The 18,329-nt window shown below is 43.3% G+C and overlaps 1 protein-coding gene across 6 annotated transcripts in view; it reads left to right on the top strand.

Moving 5' to 3' along the window:
- Nucleotides 1–1,644: 1,644 nt before the first annotated feature.
- Nucleotides 1,645–18,329, top strand: part of akap11 (A kinase (PRKA) anchor protein 11) — a 31,263-nt gene continuing 14,578 nt past the window's right edge. For 3 of the 6 annotated variants that reach the window (XM_061723231.1, XM_061723230.1, XM_061723229.1), the window contains exons 1-7: nucleotides 1,645–1,965; nucleotides 10,070–10,200; nucleotides 11,755–11,865; nucleotides 11,963–12,016; nucleotides 12,176–12,307; nucleotides 13,259–13,523; nucleotides 13,830–18,228. In XM_061723231.1, coding sequence (XP_061579215.1) covers nucleotides 1,854–1,965; nucleotides 10,070–10,200; nucleotides 11,755–11,865; nucleotides 11,963–12,016; nucleotides 12,176–12,307; nucleotides 13,259–13,523; nucleotides 13,830–18,228 — 5,204 coding nt within the window. In that variant the 5' untranslated portion in view covers nucleotides 1,645–1,853. The remainder of the gene's footprint in view (nucleotides 1,966–10,069; nucleotides 10,201–11,754; nucleotides 11,866–11,962; nucleotides 12,017–12,175; nucleotides 12,308–13,258; nucleotides 13,524–13,829; nucleotides 18,229–18,329) is intronic. The other 3 variants (XM_061723234.1, XM_061723233.1, XM_061723235.1) reach the window with 3 other exon arrangements.

The following is an 18,329-nucleotide window of genomic DNA, read 5'->3' as shown; positions in this document are numbered from 1 at the left end:
TTACATAAACATAACATAAACACCTGCAGGTAAAAACTCCCCTTGTGGGAGAAAAACCTTAAGCCAAACAGTGGCACTGATCGAAACTGGCCTGTTGTTAATTGTTGATTTCAAATTAAAAGCATTTGTAGCAAAACAAAAGCTTAACCACGGCACTGTGACAGTGAGATAACTGTATTTCCAGTCTTGCTGTTCCAGTCTTTTTTATGATCCGTATTTTGGTTTCTCAGGGTGTCCCTTCTCTTATACCTCTGTGGCTTCACTTCACAGGAATGAGCCAAGTCAACTTTTTTCTAATGTCCAAGAAGCTGCAACCCACACATAAACTATCCAAACTTTAAATGTTGTAGCATACATACATGCATACATACACACACACATGCACACATGTATACACGCACACACGCGCACACACACACATACATCATGCACGAACGCATGCACGCATGCACGCACGCACGCACGCACGCACGCACGCACGCACGCACGCACGCACGCATGCATGCATGCCAGGCCCGGTTCTACGAGGGTGCATAAGCATGCATTGCACCCTCAGTTTATGTGTTTGCATGCTCAGTTGAAAAGACGAAAAGAAAACTGCCAAATGCGCGCGCGTTAAGCCTGATTTATGGTTCCGCGTTAAATCGGCGGCGTAGCCTACGGCGTAGGGTACGCGGCAACGCGCACTGTACGTTCGCGTCTCCGCGTATCCTACGCCATAAGCTCTGCGTTGGTGCAACGCGGAACCATAAATCAGCCAGTGTACGTCACTCATCTGCGTCCAGCAGTTACGTGCACCAGAAAGACACTGCTCTCTGCTGCTCCGTTAACACAAAGTAACGATGGATATTCAGAAGTGGTTCAAGCACAACGACGCAAGCAAGTTTATATATAGTTATATTTATTTTTCTATGTTTTATTTTATGTTGCTAGATTGTCTGATGGGTGAGGTAGCCCAGACTAAATGTAGCATTTTCTTTGTTCTGCAGCGATATTGCTGCAAAAATGCACTTGAAAGACACTTTAAATATTATTGTTTGACTGGTATCATTCCACTTGAAATGACTGTCATGTTTAGTGATGGTTTTGAGCTGTATAGATAAAATTAGTTTGAATTTCTATGTTTTATTTTCAGGGTCAGAAACATCTGTTGCTAGATTGTCCGATGGGTGAGGTAGCCCAGACTAAATGTAGCATTTTCTTTGTTCTGCAGTAATATTGCTGCAATAAAGCATTTGAAATACACTTTAAATATTCTTGTTTTGCTAGTATCATTCCGCTTGAAATTATGGGAAAATGCATAATTTAGTGTTGAATAACGTGCCAGGCATGTGCACCCCCTCTGATCTGAGATGCAGCCCTAGTCATCATTTTCTAGAACCGGCCCTGATGCATGCATACGAATCAGAATGTCTTATTGATCTCTCTCGTGAAATTATTTTGAAGTGCTCCAATTTACGAAACAAAAATAAAAAAACAAAACAATGGATATCAGTAAAATAGAATAAAATGACGCTTATCATCAAGAATCCTTACTGGTTTGGTCATTTCCCACCAGTGTGCTTGTGTGATGTAATGCGGCAGATCGAGTGTTCGTCGTGCCACTAGTGCTGCCTGGCGCTGTTTTCATCAGCCTGATCGTCAGGCCGGGGACTGGTTATTCTGGGGGGGGGGTCATTAAACGCCTTTACAAATCAGAAAAAAACATTTTTTTTTACATTTTAATTCAAATTTTTTGTATTTTATTTTGCAGTGAAGAGTAAATGAATGTCGTATTTTAACTAGGTATGAACTGTCGAGGCTGTGCGAGGCGTTTGTAGGTGTATTGTTTCTCCGGTCGGACGTGCAGCTCCATGTTGCCATTTTGTGGTCGGAGGAGAGTCCCGGACGGACACGTCTCGCTCCGGCGCCGCTCAGCAGACCCTGCGGCCGCTGTCAGCTCTGCTGGAGCCCCGCTCCCGGGAGGTGAGGCCCCGGTACACACACTAACGCTGGTGGGTTGGGGTCCAGCTCCAGCTGGACGGGTGTTTCTGCCCCATGGTTCCCTGATGTCACCGTTAGCAACCGTTGCTAGCCAGCAGCAGCTGACAGCTACACGGACCGACCACGGTGCTGGTGCTGACGGGGAGGAAGAGATCACACCGTAATGTCCTCGTTTAATGACCTCCAAAGGGCTGCTAGAACCGACTGGATTGCATGGTGTTATGGCTGAATTATGGTTCCGCGTTAAATCGACGCAGTAGGCTACGGCGTAGGGTACGGCGTAAGCCCTGCGTTGGTGTAACGCAGAACCATAAATCAGCCTTTACGTGGTGTAATCAGTACTGGAGTTGAGGGGGGATGAGGGGGGATGGCATCCCCCCCTGAAATAAAAACGGTCAACATCCTCCTCTCTGTAAAACTGCCATTCCCCCTTTCCATCCCTTATGTCATTTCATCAATGAATGTGGTTTTACTGCTATTTCAACATTTAGAGTCATCACCAGAAAAATAACACCAGAAAAATAACTTATTTGACAATTTTCACCTGTTTCAAGTAAATTTTCACTTGAAATAAATAGGAAAAATCTGCCAATGGGACAAGATTTATCTTCTCATTACAAGCAATAAAATCTTGTTCCACATGCAGATTCTTCTACTTATTTTAAGTGAAAATCTACTTGAAACAGGTGAAAATTGTTTTTTTTTCCAGTGATGAGTCTTGTTTTAAGTGTAATGAGATTTTTTTTACTAAAATGAGACATTTTAACTAGAAAAAAGACAAATATTCTTGTTAAGATTGTGAGTTTTTGCAGTGATCCATTGTACTTATCCTGTGAAGGACAGAGTCATATTGATAAGTTCAGAAAACAGTTTTTTATTTTTGTGTTTTGATGTATTTGATGTAAGCCCAGTGGATATTTAAAGCTTACAGAAGGCTGCATTTAACTGCTGCTATGTCATTCCTGCAGTATTTCTGCAGGTGTTTTGTTCAGTGCTATTATTTGTAATATATTATATTATTTGTAATCAGCACAAATTATCTGTCCCCATATGATAAAATCCACCATCCCCCCTGATTTTTTTTTTACAACTCGAGTACTGGTTACGTGGGCTGACCAACCTACGCGTACCCTACGGCGTAGGCTCTGCGTTGGTTGAACGCAGAACCCTAAATCCAGCCGTAAACATGTCTAACCACAAAACAAGTAAATCAGCATCTTCAGCCTGCTCGCTTCCAATGTGCTCTGTTGCGATGGAGGATGTGTATGGCAAGCCGTTTTAACATTTAATGGCTAAGTTTGACTATCCAGAATTAACCTTGCAGATATCTACAACTGCATTTTGACTATAGTCGTAATTACATTGTGTCTAGTCAGAATTGTCATTCAAGATATCTATTAACGTCACTTTGACTGGTCAAAACTCTAATCCAGGGGTCACCAATCCTGGTCCTCGAGGGCTGTTGTCCTGCATGTTTTAGAGTTTTTCTCTGCTTTAACACACCTGATTCTAATTAATCATCGTCATCAGCTTGTCATTGCGATCTGCACAATTCTCTTAACGACACAGTCACTTTTATCACGGTACAATGAAGCAGCAAAACATGCAGGACACCGGCCCTCGAGGACCAGGATTGGTGACCCCTGCTCTAATCTATTCAAGATATCTGTAATTACATTGTGACTAGGCAGAATGGAAGTTAACGATATCTCCAATTTGACATATCTCTTTAATTAAAATCCATTTTAAGATATCTATAACTTGATTATAGATATCTACAATTAAATTATGGCTATCCGTAATTCCAGTTTGAGATATCTACAACGTCATTTTGACTAGTCATAATTCCAGTTCAAAATATCTACAACTTGGTTCTGACTAGTCAAAACTTAATTTAAGATATCTAAAAAGGATGATGTAGATATATCTAATTGAGGGGAATTAAAGATCTTAAACTGGAATTATGAATAGTCAGAATTAAATTGTAGATATCTGAAACTGGAATTACGCCTAGTCGTAATTCAGTTGCAGATATCCGTAATTCACATTGCACATTCACATATCTGCAACTGAATTGTAGATATCTGTTTAGAAACCCCACACACATGACTGGCAAAAGTGACGTCATTTGTCCTAGGCAGAATGACGTTGTGGATATCTGAAATGACAATTGTGGATAGGAAGAATGTAATTGTAGATATCTGAAATGCTCTTTTTAACTAGGAAGAATTGAACTGCGGATATCTGCAACACATATCCAGTCTAGCTGTTGAATATTAAAACGGCTTGCCATAGGATGTGATATTCAGGCGGCTGCAGGAAGGATGTCAACAAGTCACGGGGGATAAAACAATAATCATAGAAATGCAGTTGTTATCACATGAAGGTGTTTGCTGCACTGATTCGTGACACACAGCTATGTCCGTGTTGTTCTTCCTGTTAGTGTTTGTTTACACAGCAAAACCTGTCACTTCAAGTAAAACACGACCCTCACAGAAAATCACCTTGTGGTGCAAGGATTCACATCAGGATTCAGTTTAGCTACAAGACTATTTCAATACCCACGTTTTTTTTAAACATGTTACATAAATGCCTCTACCTTAAACTACTATACTATTCCTACTTTTATGATTACAAAGTAATTACTATTGCAGATGTGTGGCAGACATGTTCAAATCTGGCTTCAGGCCACTGCACAAATATTGGCTCATCTCCAATAGGCAGAAAGATGTTTTGCTTCCCATCTGTCTTTAAATAGCCTTCCCTCTTCATTTTTTTCCCTTGTAAAGTGTTGTTGCAAATCCATGACTTAATAAAAAAAACTGTTGGAGGAAATAGCTTAATATTAGATACCGCCACCCACTGGGTACAGGCAGGAAATTAAATCAAGATGTATGGTAGAACATCTCGTGTATTTAAGTCTAAAACAGTATAGAATTGTGTTGTAAATGCATAGTTGTCTTTTGTGTGTTTTCATGGTCAGATAAAATAAAAAAACGAGGGCTGGATGTGGCCTGCAGGGCTAAAGTTAGAAAACATCTGTTGTGGTGGTTTTAGACACTGTAACTAATATTCACATGTGACAGGCCGAGATTCTGATTTTCTGCCTTTTATTAGTAAGAATATTTGACATTTTTATTAAAACACTTTTTTGTGTAATTAAAACACAAAAAACTTGTACAATGCTAGGCCACACCTGTATTAAAAGAAGAAAAGGTGACTGAGATTTAAATAAGTAAACAGATAAGAGTGTCCCTTTGGAGCAATACTGCTATGATGAATATGTTTCCGCTGGTAACTAGTTATTCAACCTTAACTGATGAAGTTAAGGTTCTCAAACAGCCATGTCTGAAGATGTGTCCTGTGGTCCTTGAAAAGATGCTTTTCCATGTTGTAAGGGTCATATTTTTGGTTTTCATCAAGCAAAAAACTTCTTCAAGGAAGAAATCAGGTTGAAAAAAGATCTTAAATGAACATGATCTGCAGTTGCTTAAATATTAGGTGAAACCTAATCAGCAGCAGAAGTCATGACAATGTGTAATAGTGAAAGTAAGAGGATGCTTTCCTTGCTTTGTAGCTTTGTAGCTTTAAGAAAATCCTTATCAGTGAAGCTAATCAACCCAAAGGTTTCACTTTTGCATACCGGTAATTTGAATCAAACAATGGAAAATGTCACATGTTTGAATGATTCTGGATTATCCTGCTCCACAGTGATGGGTGCATCTGAGTAAGGATTACAGTGGATTAAGGCATACAAATAACAATGTAAACAAGCAACATTTGAAAAATAACTACAGCAACCCACAGGCAAGGCGAGTAGTCAGCGATTTACATGTGACTGGAACAACTCACAAGAATGAATGTCCCACAAACAGTTTATACACCCGGAGCTCCTCAGCAGTCTGCTGGAGCTGAAGAATCCTCTCAGAGTATGCTAGAACCAGCAAATCGTCCACTTGCCTTCTACTTTAGATTTTTAGGTTTAATATTTAAATAAATTAAAATACATAATTTCTTCCCTTGCAAGATGATACATTAAATCACTTTTTATTTATAGCCAAAGTGGGCATGAGAAAATTCAGCATGACACTGTTTCTTTGTTTTTTCTATCCAAAGCTTTGCTGTTGCTTCTGTTATTACTGCTGTTCATGCTTCACTTGGGCTTCCGTTGCTAAATTAGACACATTATTAATGTTGATAACATTTTCAAGATGTTGTGGGGGGGGTTTATTGCAGGAAAAGCATTACTCTGATTAACACGACTAGAATTAACTGCATTACATTTAGTTAAACTTTTGCTGCAGTCTTTTTGTTGTGTGTTTCATTTTACTCTTATGGCTTAAGCCTGATTTAGGGTTCCGCGTTAAACCTACGCCGTCGGGTACGCGGCTATGCGGGAGGCTCTCCGTAGCCTGCGTCGTAGCCTGACGTCCACCTCCCAAAAAATGTGCTGATTGCCTGGAATCCGTGCAGCTCAGCGAGGTCAACGGACCAGACGAAGCGAGCGCGACTCCCATTGGTCAGTCTCTCGCTAAGCAGAGACTGGTTATCACATTAAGGTAAATGAAAAAGACACAAGCTTTAGATAATAAGTTGTGAAACTTCCAGCTCCCTGGCGATCTCCCTCCAGCCAGCTGCCACTTTATTGAGGTTTTTGTAGTGAAATGAGGAGGAATCATAGAGATAACTTCTCATTTCAACTAACTGGATCAGCCGTTCCTCATCCATGACTGTTTCCTACAGCGCTTTCAACCGGCTTTCAACGCGAGCGACAGGAAGAAAATAGAAGCAGGGCATCCGACAAATGTTCAGCAAAAAAAACGGTGCGCCGCGTCGCAATGGAATTGATTTTGTCGCTGATGCTCGCTCGCATCGCATGCAGTTATGACACGGTGTCAGGCTTTAGTTGTATACTTATTGGTAATTATTTATGAATTTTGCTTCACTTACACAGTTGTAACCAGAAGTCTTCATACAATTCAGGAGAAGAAGAAAAAACTACTTTTTTCCACTCATATTTGAAAGTGAAGTTGAGAAAACTTTTCCATTTATACAGTAGCTCAGTGAAGACAAATATGTTTTTATCGGTGAAATGTTGGGATCATGTGAGAGAACTTTTTTGGTTTTTGTTTAGTACTTTTTGAAGATCAGAGGTTTACACCACATACATTACAAAAAAATTCTAAATTATGTTTAGCACTCTCACGTGAACATAAATCATGTGACCACAACTCATTTGAACTATTTGGAGCAGAGAGACTTTGCTATGAGTACATTTGATGAACAGTTGGAGATTACAAGAAAAAAAAACATAGTTGGACCGGCAAGTTGGTTAAGGTCTTGTTGGTGTATGATGCCAATGTAGAGGTCTGGCAGGAGTTTTCTTTAAACTCAGTTGCTGTGACCACAGTGTATGTTTAAGAAAAGCAAACCAAACAAAAATACAAATAACATCTATTGTCTATTGGCTGGCAGTTAATGCTGGACCCCAACCAACCGTAGTGAAATCCCTGGACGGGTGCTACACCAGGATGTTGCGTGCAGTGCTTAACATCAGCAAGAATGCACCTGTAACCAACCGTGTCCTATATGAAGGAATACCAAGAGTGAGCGAAAAGGTTGCTGTAAGGAGAATGAGACTTGCAGGGCACTGCCAAAGACACACAGAACTGTCAGCCAGCAAGCTGGTGCTGTGGGAGCCAACAGGCGGGCGCCGGTCAAGAGGACGTCCTACACCAACATATGTGGACATACTCAAGAAGGATGTAGGGGCCCAGAGCACCAGCGAACTGGAAAGATGTATGGAGAATCAGGATGACTGGAGACAACGATGGACAGCTCGTCTGAGGACGACCTAGAGAGAGTCTATGGGTTTCTTCTTGTCATTATTCTTTTGCTGCATTTATCCTTTTCATCTCCTTGGATGCTGCTGGCCATTTGCAAACAGCAAAAAATGTGCATTGCTCCCACCTTGTGGTTGGCTGTGCTACTTTTTCAGTCAAAGGTTCTAGTGTGGCGCTACAATGGAGACGCCCTGGCTAAGGCGCTCAGAAGATGGTCAGCCGTGTGAGAGGTTCCTGTTTGGCGGGTTTACTCTGAGCGTCTGCTAGTGAAAACGCCTCTCACGTTGACTGTGGTTTCAATCAACTTGGAGAATCCACATGATGATGTTTTAGCCGCAGAAGCTGCTGATAATCTCACTGACATTTGAATCAGTTTGAGGCCTACATTCAAGCACAAGGGAAGTTGCTGCACAGCATGATGAGGGAATTCATAGACATCAACAGAGACATGAGGAGAACTGGATATTCTCAAGTCTGGATCACCCTTGGGTGCAATTTATAGATGCCTGAAGGTCCAATGTTCATCTGTTCGGACAGAATATGAGTGCACAAACACTGTAGGACCACACACCCATCAAACTGTTCACAGCTTCTGTGTCCAGAGATGATCACGCTGATGTGTGAAATGTTCAAATGATTCCCAGAACAACAAAGAAAGACCTTGTAAATATTATGGCTGAAACGGAAGAGAATATTGGTGTATAGCAAAATACCTTTTTTTTTCAACTGAAATGAGCTGGAATTCATACAAAAAGTAAATATCTTACAGTTTTCAGATGCAGATGGGGCCAAAGATCTCATGATCCCATGACACCTGCTCTACTGCCATTGGTCGACTGCAGACTCACCTTTGGCTTATTACAGGCGGCTGTTTGGTCTTGTTGCCAGAATACTCTTGTCTCCCTTGTTCTCGGTTAATCTATCTGTCTGGCCACCCACACTTAAAATCTTGCCCACATCAGCCCCCGACCAAACAGGGTTTCAGACTACACAGTTTCTACCTCTGACGGGTTATTTTCCTGTCTTCCCTCTGAGAAGACAGTTGTTTGGCTGGATCTGATGAGCTTAGTTAGATTTCTATACCAATGATGATAAGAACTTACGTGAATCAGCCCTTGAAGACTTGTGTAAGCCAGGACTTAGATGCACTAAATTGCACTTATTGATCTCAGGGACTAACAGTAAAGACATAAGTCATTATGTGACCACATTGCTGAGGATTTAGCCCTATGGAGTTGGTTCTCACAAATTGTATCACTGAATGCCAAAGCTGTCAGCAAAACATGAAAATTCCCAGGATTAAAAAAAAAAAAAAGTCCTGTCTTCATGTTCCTCATTGTTTTACAAGTAAGGCACAGCACTAAAAGACATCATTGTGCCCGCTTTCCTTGTGAGAGCTTGTGGATGCTTTGCATAGTTGAGGTTAGGCAGCAGTGGCTGCTGGTGTTGTTGCACAGCCCACCAAAGCACCCATGAGAAGCGAGCAGGTCCTGGATAACCGGAGGAAGCTGATGTGCATATAGTCCACCCCACTGCCTCTGAGGATCCGGGATGGGCTGATCAATCAGACCACCTGCTTGAATCTAGACTCGGTGAGCTGCTTTGGATCGCAGCTCAAAGGAAAGGCTTGGATTTCTTGGGAAACTTTTCCTTCTTGTACACTATAAATATTTAGCCTCCTCTCCTCGCGCTCTCATGCTGCTTACCGAGTGTGTTTCCCCTGCTCAGAGCACACACGCCCCTGTTCTTTTGTTTGATCTTTGATGCAGGCCTGGCAGGGTTAAGAATATCAATGAAGCCGGGCCCACAATAGCTTATCCTTACCAGCAGGGCAAGTTTAGGCCTACTTTAAAAGCTTGATTCGTGGTGATTTCACACAGCTTTGAGGTCATGTGTAATGTGTCTCACAGATTCACTGGAACACAGGTGCAGTGACTTGGCTTTTTTTTATTAGTCGCGTATTGCCACAACGTGAATCTTATTTTTTATAAGAGTAGATAGAATTGAAGTATACTGTCTGAATTAACACTGCATTGGGGGTTGTTGCCGTGGTTGAGGGATACAATAGCAAGTGGTTAATCAAAGTAAAAGATCACATTGATCAAAGTGGATGATTGTATATTCATAAAAATAGAAAAATCACAGGGAGTGAAGATGTCAGTTGGACTCTTTATTTAGCCCTTCTATATACTGTAAAGCTTCCTTTGCCATATCATTCACTTTGTTCTTTTCTGTCTTTGTCGTTTGGATTTTTGTCTGTTTACAGGTGAGCTGTGAGCCGACAATCAGCCGTGTGCAACTAACTGTTGCTATGGATGCCTGTGCCCGTATAAGAGGGGTCTCGGTGAAGTCCAGGGCCTCCGTACGGAAGGAGGTCTGTCTGCCAGAACACTGTTCAATTTTGCAACAATTTTCTTTTTCTTTTTAAGGCTGTGCTATTGAATTTCCAAATTATATCCATCAGTCGAGTTGGAAATATGTCCCTCTGTTGGTTTTTATTTGTTGGATACTCTTAAATCACTGCCATGTACAGTATGTACTGAAACAGCAGGACAGAATCAGGCAAAGGTTTGCGTGTTTGTTCATGTTTATTACCTCATTAGGATCTTTTTTCAGAACACGCACCAACCTTGGGACCAGTATGTTCAACCAAAGCCTTGTTCTAATGAGGCAGAGGCAAACTTTCCTTTTTGGGGTCTTGATGAGCGTTTGAGTTAAAGTGTACATTTTTATTTGGTTAAGGTTGAAAGCGACCTACCCCTTACGACATGAAACTGTCATGGAATTTGTAAAAATATTGCAGACGTGGCAGCAGCATGGTGGCATTGTGGTTAGCACCTCAGAGAGGGAAGATTCCTGATTCAATTCTCGGCAGGAGTCTTTCGTTGTTCGTTGAGTTTGTATGATCTCTGTGCTTGTGTGGGTCCAAAAACATGCATGTTCAGTTGTTCGGTTGTAAGTCACTTTGAAAAGCGTTTGCTAAATGTGGTGTTAGGGGTGGGTATTGCCAAGGACCTCGCGATACGATACACATCACAATACTTAAGCTATGATACGATATTGCGATATCCAGATTTTGTGATATATTGCAATGTTATACATAGTTTGCTGAATGTTTTTCATATCATTTAGATAATATGAAATGAACATTAAAAATATTATTCAAGCCCATCTATAAAATAAACTTGTACTGGATTTACAACCCATCCGAAACATGATTTATTATTTGTAAAAAAATAAATAAAATCGATATTCAAATTTTGAATATCGATATCAACTTGGCCGGCAAAGTGAAAGCCAAGTCTTAAGTACTGTTGCTTGATGTCGCGGCCCTGTTTGAAACGGACAGAGGGAGAGATGCAGCAGGGGCGGTACAGAAGTGATGAAGCTCAGTCGGTATGGAAGTTTAAAACATTTAGATATGATTAGAGTCTGCCATGTGCATCAACAAAATGGGTAAATGTGTCAATTTGAAATTCAATTAGCAAAAAAGTTAGTAGAAAGAACATTTAAACAACTTGCTGTCGTCATGCATAAAAATATTTGGTCATTATGAATGAATACAACTAGCATGATGGAGGTGTCATCTGTGCAGCAATATTATACAATATCTGTCTGAAAAGTTTTCAATGCTTTTGCAACAGCCGCAGGATTGTGTGTTATGTTAAAATGCATAACTGTTTGTTCTTTTTATTGCATTTGATAATCCAATACAATATTGAGCTTACACTTATTTTAAGTCCTTGTGATCTGCAGATGTTTTCTTGCTGTGTTAAATGTGGCAGTTGTAATTTCTACATGATTTCCTGCAAGATGCATGCCAAAGTTCCCTAAGCGTCCTTCTGTCAAGCATGATGCTGTGAAGAGCAAATGCATAAACTCTGGGCTTCTCATCAGGACTAACCCTGTAATGCATGTGTGTTTGTAGACTGTGCGTGATGGTGGGGCGCAGTCTGCAAAAAGCCTCTTTAGGAATAAAAAAGAGCTGTGCAGCATTGCCCTGGAGCTGCCAGGCACAGACACCTCAAAACTGGCAGAGGTTTGTCACACAAACGGCAATGCAAATTCACCAGCAAAGGTCAGTGACATTTAAACGTGAAACTCATTAATACTAACCATAAACCATGTTCTTGCAGGTTCATTTTGTGTGCTTGCCTGGACAATGTGATGGGGAGGATGTCACGCAGAAGGTATGTGTTCTCATGTAAACTTTGAGAAAATTCAGAAAAGGTCTTGAGTCGTTTTTTGGAATTTTGAAAGGATGATTTTTTTTTTTTTTTTTTTTTTTAATGATTGTATTATAATCTAATATCTAAAAGAGAGTTTGTCTCCATATTTTTGTCCTTCAGGCTCTATCATCTCTGCCAGCAGGGCTGTGTGAGCTGCTCAGGTCTCTCAATGTTCACAGCCTCAAGAATGATGAGGTTCTGCTTCTCAAAGACTCCCGCCGGCTGGCAGAGCACAGAGACGCCAGGCCTCCAGTAGGTGTCAGACCTCCCATTTTGAAGAAATTGTCTCAGCATGATTGGGGAACAGTAAAGAATACTTAGCCAAAATTCCTCCACAGCGATGTGAGACACTGATAACATGATACAGAAAATAATTCAGGTTATTTATGATTAAGGTGGTCCTACTAGCTATTAGATTTTGTGCTGTGTATTTACTTTTTAAACTCAGTAGTTTTGAATTATAGTTTAGTTTGTGTTAAATGAAAATAAAAATATGATTTATGTGTTTTTTGTTCCCCTTTTGGAGAAATAACTGAAGCTGAAAGTTTAGATTATCATGTACTAACAAAAAAGCTGTTTGCTTTAAGAAAAAAAAAGTGTTGTTTTCAACTCACTAGTTAAACTAAACGTTGGCGGTTGTTGATTAAATTGTTTTCCCACATCTTGGCCTCATTGTTCCAACGGACGCATCAAATCTTTCTCACGCTGTTTAGGAAATGCAGGTGGGATAGTCAGACAGATGTTTGTGCAGCCCACGACTGCAGCCTTGTCTTTCCATGTCCTTTCTGCCTTGTTTTTCTTCACATAGCTCCCTGCAGCTCTTTCAGTGTTTTTGTTTCTTTTTTTTCTTCCTTCTCCATTCAAAACAGCAAGACCTCCCACTCGTATGAATTCTAAAATGTGCTCTTGCACAAAATTATGTTGTATTCTGAAAAGTTGCAGCCTAGGTGCAGACATAATAATGCATTTCCAGCCCACTTCCTCCCCTTGTGAGATTAAAAAAACTGCATTTTAATTCTGTTTACTTTGTTGAAGTTCAGTGCTTTTACAATAACAGCTGGTCTGTCCATGCAATTGCAAGACAGGATCACTAACTCAGTGTATCAAAAGATATGTGTGTGTGTATTTAAACACCTGCTAGGCAGAGCAAACTTGAAACATTTCTCATCCCCTTCCTGTCTTTTCCTGTATTGTTTTTTTCAGTGTTGGCTGAAGGCTCTGTGCGTGCTTAGGCTAAATCCCAGCACGGGCGTCTACCCTCAGGCCACCGTCATGTCTCTGATGGGTTTGCTGGGGTGCTACATGGCGGGGGTCCGCTACGTTCTGGACCTCCAGGGTCTCCATAGGGGTGCAGCTGAGCACAGCCACCCTGAAGAAGACGACACCAACCAGTCGGTTTCTTCAATTGAAGATGACTTTGTCACTGCCCTGGAGCATCTGGAAGAGGACGATACTGGTGAAAATTCACGTAAGTTTATAGCTTTTAGGGTCTTATTCACATGTTTAAAAAAGACAATGAGGACTGTAATTTCTAATATATGTTTTCTCATTATTTGTGCATGGTATTGGTCTTACATGATATGCTATAAATTTGAATTTCGAGGTTATTTACAACTTGGAATGCATTCTTTCAACCTGTTAATTTGTCCAAAAAATAAATAGCTTTTGCTTTATTCTTGGACACTTCTCCACGGTGCTTGTGTTATTACTTCCCTTACCATTGTTTTAATACCACCATTTTTCCCTTGTATCTTTTTCCTGTCCATTTTCACAGCTGCAGCTGCGTACTGTCATTTTAAAAAGCGTGATGTGGCATCACAGACAATCCCAGCCCACAAGAGAAAAAAGGAATTATCAGGCTCCCGCGTTATCGTCAGCTCATCTTCCAAGAAGTGTTCGGGCAAACATAGGCTGGCCCCAGATGTATCTGTAACAGTACAGAAGTCCTCTTCAGGTGTTGAGTCCCAGTGGACTTACTGCAGTCCTGGAGCTCGTCTGCCCTCCCCTTTGACCCATGTCAGTGAGTCTGAAGAGTCTGACTGTTCCAGCCCTAGCCCCATCATTTTCTTGGATGAAGTGGGCTATCAGAAGAGCCTGTTGGCCAAGCTGGACATCCCACAGGTTCCAGGGGGGCCCAGGGAGCGAGTCGAAGACTCTGACTCTGAGGTCAGCGAGTTCTTCGACAGCTTTGATCAGTTTGATGACCTGGAGGAGCTGAGCTCAGAGAGCTGCACTCTCACGTTGCCTCTGGACCCCATCAGTGCTTCAAACCCCCAGAAAAAGTCTGCTGACGCCGGTTCCAATGGGTCAGCATCCAAATATGTTTCCAGAGGTTGTTCAACCAAGGTCATGAATCCTCACCGCTTCGACCAGCCGACTCTCCCAGCCAATGTGAAAAAGCCTACCCCTCTGAAACCAGGTTCTCCTTACTCCATAAACTCTGAAGTTCCCGACTCCCCGCGGCTGGCGCATAGTCCCTCTGAGGAGAACGGGGGTCCTCTCTTCAGTCCTGTGAGCTCCTCTGCTTTCAGTCCTCTGGTGGACTCTTGTGGATCACTGGAATACTTCTGGAAGACGGATGAAGAGGGAGAGGACAGCTCGGAGCTGCGTAAACCTCAAGATCTCTGCTCTCTATATAAGACCTACTCAGACTTTGCCAGCAGTCTGTCCAAAGAAATTCTTGGGTCTGTGTGTGGCTACCAGTCCGCTGTTGACATCAGTGACAACAAGAATCTCAGTTGCGTCTGCCACAAGGAGTTTCAGAACCCTTCAGGCTATCTGATGAAGCTCTCAGAAATACAAGAGACGGTAACGGTTGCCAAGCTGCAGAAGAAGTCCCATTCTCTGAAGGATGGCATTCAGAGGTTTGCTACTGACCTGGTTGAGATGAGCTTAGGCAGCGCCCTGCGAGACCTCCAGAAAGGTGTTTCCTCCTGCACCACCACTTTGTGTCACCTAGCTGCCAGACTCACCTCCTCAGTTTTTCAGATGGCCTTCCATGAGATTGGGATGAGACATGCTTTGGTGTTGAAGGAACGGGCTGTCAGTGGATTAGCTGGCTTCTTGGTTGGCGAGGCCATTTCTGGGGCACTGAAAGATTTCCTCACGGTGAAAAAACAGATTTTTCACAGTACAGTGACACAGTTTGCTGCTGATCTGGCAGAAGAGCTGGTGTTTGAAGGCATAATGGAGGTATGCCAGTTCTCCCATCCCTCCACCCCTCTTACGCCTAGTGACTGGTCTTTCGGCCACGGGCAAGAGGAGGAGGAGGAGGAGGAAGAAGAGGTGGTTTCTTCCTATGCTTCCGACCTGTCTGAGTCTGTAATCCAGGAGGCTTTTATAGAGCTGTCTCAGGCTGACGTTGCCTTCACTAGCCAAGCAGCTATTAGTGTGTCCTTGGACAACATCTGCTATGTTAGTGCAGAGAACAGTGGCGCTCGCACCTGCAGTACCTTTGCTAACCAGCAGCTTTTAAGTGCCAGTTCTGCTGCAGGGGCCCCGGGGCCCTCAGGAGAGGATGCTACCTGCACAGTAAAGAATGCTCTGTTCACAGTTTCAGGCATGGCCAGCTGTGTCCCTGTGCCCCAGGCAGGCCAAGCTCTCTCACACTTCCAGAACACAGATGATATCTGTCAGAATAAGTCTGGATTGTTAGATAGCCCAGAGACCAGCGCCAACGGGGTAGCGGCTTTGTCATATGACTCTTCCCAAACGCACACATACAGTCCTGGAACTCAGACATCCATACCTGAAGAGGAACCCTCCCAACGGAAGTCTCCATTCCAAAACTTCTCTGGAAACATGGTAGACATGATAGTAAGTGAGGCCTGCGAGCTAATAACCACCTCAAAAATGAAGAGGAGTTTTGGTGAATGTGCTGATTTCCTTACAAAGACAATCGGAAATCGAAGGGACTCTCAGCAGGAGAGTCCTGATTCTCCATCAAAGTTGGGAGCTGGCGGGGAAAGTTTCAGGTATGATGGGTGTGTCAGGCAAGGTGCTCCTGTTGATCAAGCATCTGATGTCCACATTCCTCATATTTCCTTTCGAACGGGCTGTTCAAACCAGGGAAGAGTTCACTGTGAGACAGACCACAGGAGGAGAGGTGTGGTTGAAACACATCCTGTAATGATGGATACCCTTGATGTGCCGGATACGGCCATGGGTGGACAAAATAGAACATCCATTCCTGCCGATGACTCAGCTCCAACTACTGGCCAAAAATCGGTTGGGACACCTGGTACTCCTCCCTCCACCCCTCAGCAGCCCAGTGAGGTCTCCAAAGAGAAACAGATCAAACGGTTCTCCAAAAAGCTGAAAAGCAAGCTGGCCAAAGAGTTCTCTCCGGCTACGCCGCCTCCAACCCCTCACTATCAGCCTGAGCCGGGCCCTGGGCCAAAAGACATAATCCCAGAGGCAGACAAGAATGAGTTTATGCTCAATCTGATGAGGTCTCTCTCTGAGGAAGCAGACAGCGCAGAGGATGTGGATGAGGAAGAAGCAGTTGAAGAAAGAGGTATTAGCACCACTAACAGATGTTTAGAGGGAGAGGTTGGCCGGCATGATCCAAACCAGATGTCCTCACGCAGGATGTCTAACAAGGAAGCTCTCCACTATGCTGAGCGACTGGCTTGTCATATTGTCTCCATGGCAACAGAGATGGATACCCTGGGAGTGGCACAGGAAGAGGGAGAGATGAGCAATGGCAGTGAGAGAGTGAGAGACAGTGTGGCTCAGTTCTCCGAGCAGACACTGAACACCTTGTGGGTGTATGCTGGCGAGGTGGCAGGGGAGGTCATAAATGATGTGAAGAAGATGGTGAGCTCTGGACAACAGTGTCCATATCACAAAGGTCTCAGGAGAAGAAGCTTTGAGAGATCGAGCTCTGAATGTTTGCATCACTTCCACCGACACCCGTTTCAACCCAATACCGATCAGAACAGAGACTGGAGGTTAAGGAAACTGGCTGAGCAGTGGTCTCATGACCTGATAGCCTCAGTTTCTCAGTCTACCACTTCCACTTCAAGAGCCATTTCCAGCTCCAGCTCTGGTCTGTCCTCTGAGTACCCCAGCTGTGAGAGTGTGACGGATGAATACGCCGGCTACCTCATCAGGGTGCTGAAAAAAGAGGGCGGCAGTAGGGAGTTGGTCCTAGACCAGTATGCAAGCCGTTTGGCTTACCGCTCTATCAAACTAGGCTTGTCTCACGCTAGTCGTAAAATCAAGAAGAGATCTTCTAGCAGCCAACTTCACTCCTCCAAGTCTCTTCCAGATGAGTGGAAAGCTTCTGGTAGTGACGGAGTGTCGGCCAAAGATAGAGCAGAGACGGGGGTCTTTCAGTCCGGTGACCATGGTCGGTGTTCTTGCACAGATACTGGGGGCCAAAGTAAGAGGGGGTACAAGGATCTGGTCAACTTTGCAGAGTCTCTAGCTTACAACATCACATGCGACGTCACACGCAAACTACATCTCTCTACTGGACGACTCCCCAAGTCTCTCACTGATTCCTGTCTCTATAAGAAATCCAAACTTGAAGACATGACGGAGAATCTCATCAGAAACTCGTTCTCCTGCCCTTTGTTGTCCGGGGATAAAAGCAGACATTATCACAGCACAGGAAGCCTACACGATGGTGGCTACAGCGGCAGGGTTATGCAGGTCGTTGAGCATTATGCGAGGAAGATAGCAGATGACACACTGAAAATGAGCCTGGCTTCCGTTGGACATTCATCCTGGGAGTACCTGCGGACACAAGGCCATGACAGGCTCTCTCACGCTCAGAGGCTTTCTGAAGGGCCGTCTGGGGTCCAGGCTTTGGGAGAAAGGACCTGCCGCTACTGCCTGGTCCAGGAGTGTCCATACTGCACCAAACACGGGTCACACCAACACCAGTCTCTGTTACAGAGGCGGAAACGGGAGCCAGAATATCAGGCAGGAGCTGAACGTCTGTCCGGCGTGGAGATTCCCAAGATCCACATCGACCCAGACCACAGAGCAGTTTTTGCAGAGGAGATGGTTTCAATGGCAATGGAGACAGCTAAACGGGAGCTGAGTAACACCAGCCTTAATGCAGACAGCGGGATCGGCCACGACGGCACCAGCTACGCCGAGAGCCTCACTGCCGAGATCATGACATCAGCGCTGTCAAACGTTTGTCAGGTTACCAGCTTAAGGTACACATGCACACACACATATTCACATACAGTAGGTGCAGTGAAGCTCATGGCTCATTACCTTAAAGTACATTGTTGTTACCATGCAAATCTAAAGCATT

Source organism: Cololabis saira, chromosome 6 (assembly GCF_033807715.1).
Source record: "Cololabis saira isolate AMF1-May2022 chromosome 6, fColSai1.1, whole genome shotgun sequence".
In the NCBI taxonomy this organism is placed as follows: Eukaryota; Metazoa; Chordata; class Actinopteri; order Beloniformes; family Belonidae; genus Cololabis; species Cololabis saira.
The sequence above is the reverse complement of the archived record's forward strand: the minus strand, read 5'-3'. Positions and strand labels throughout refer to the sequence as shown.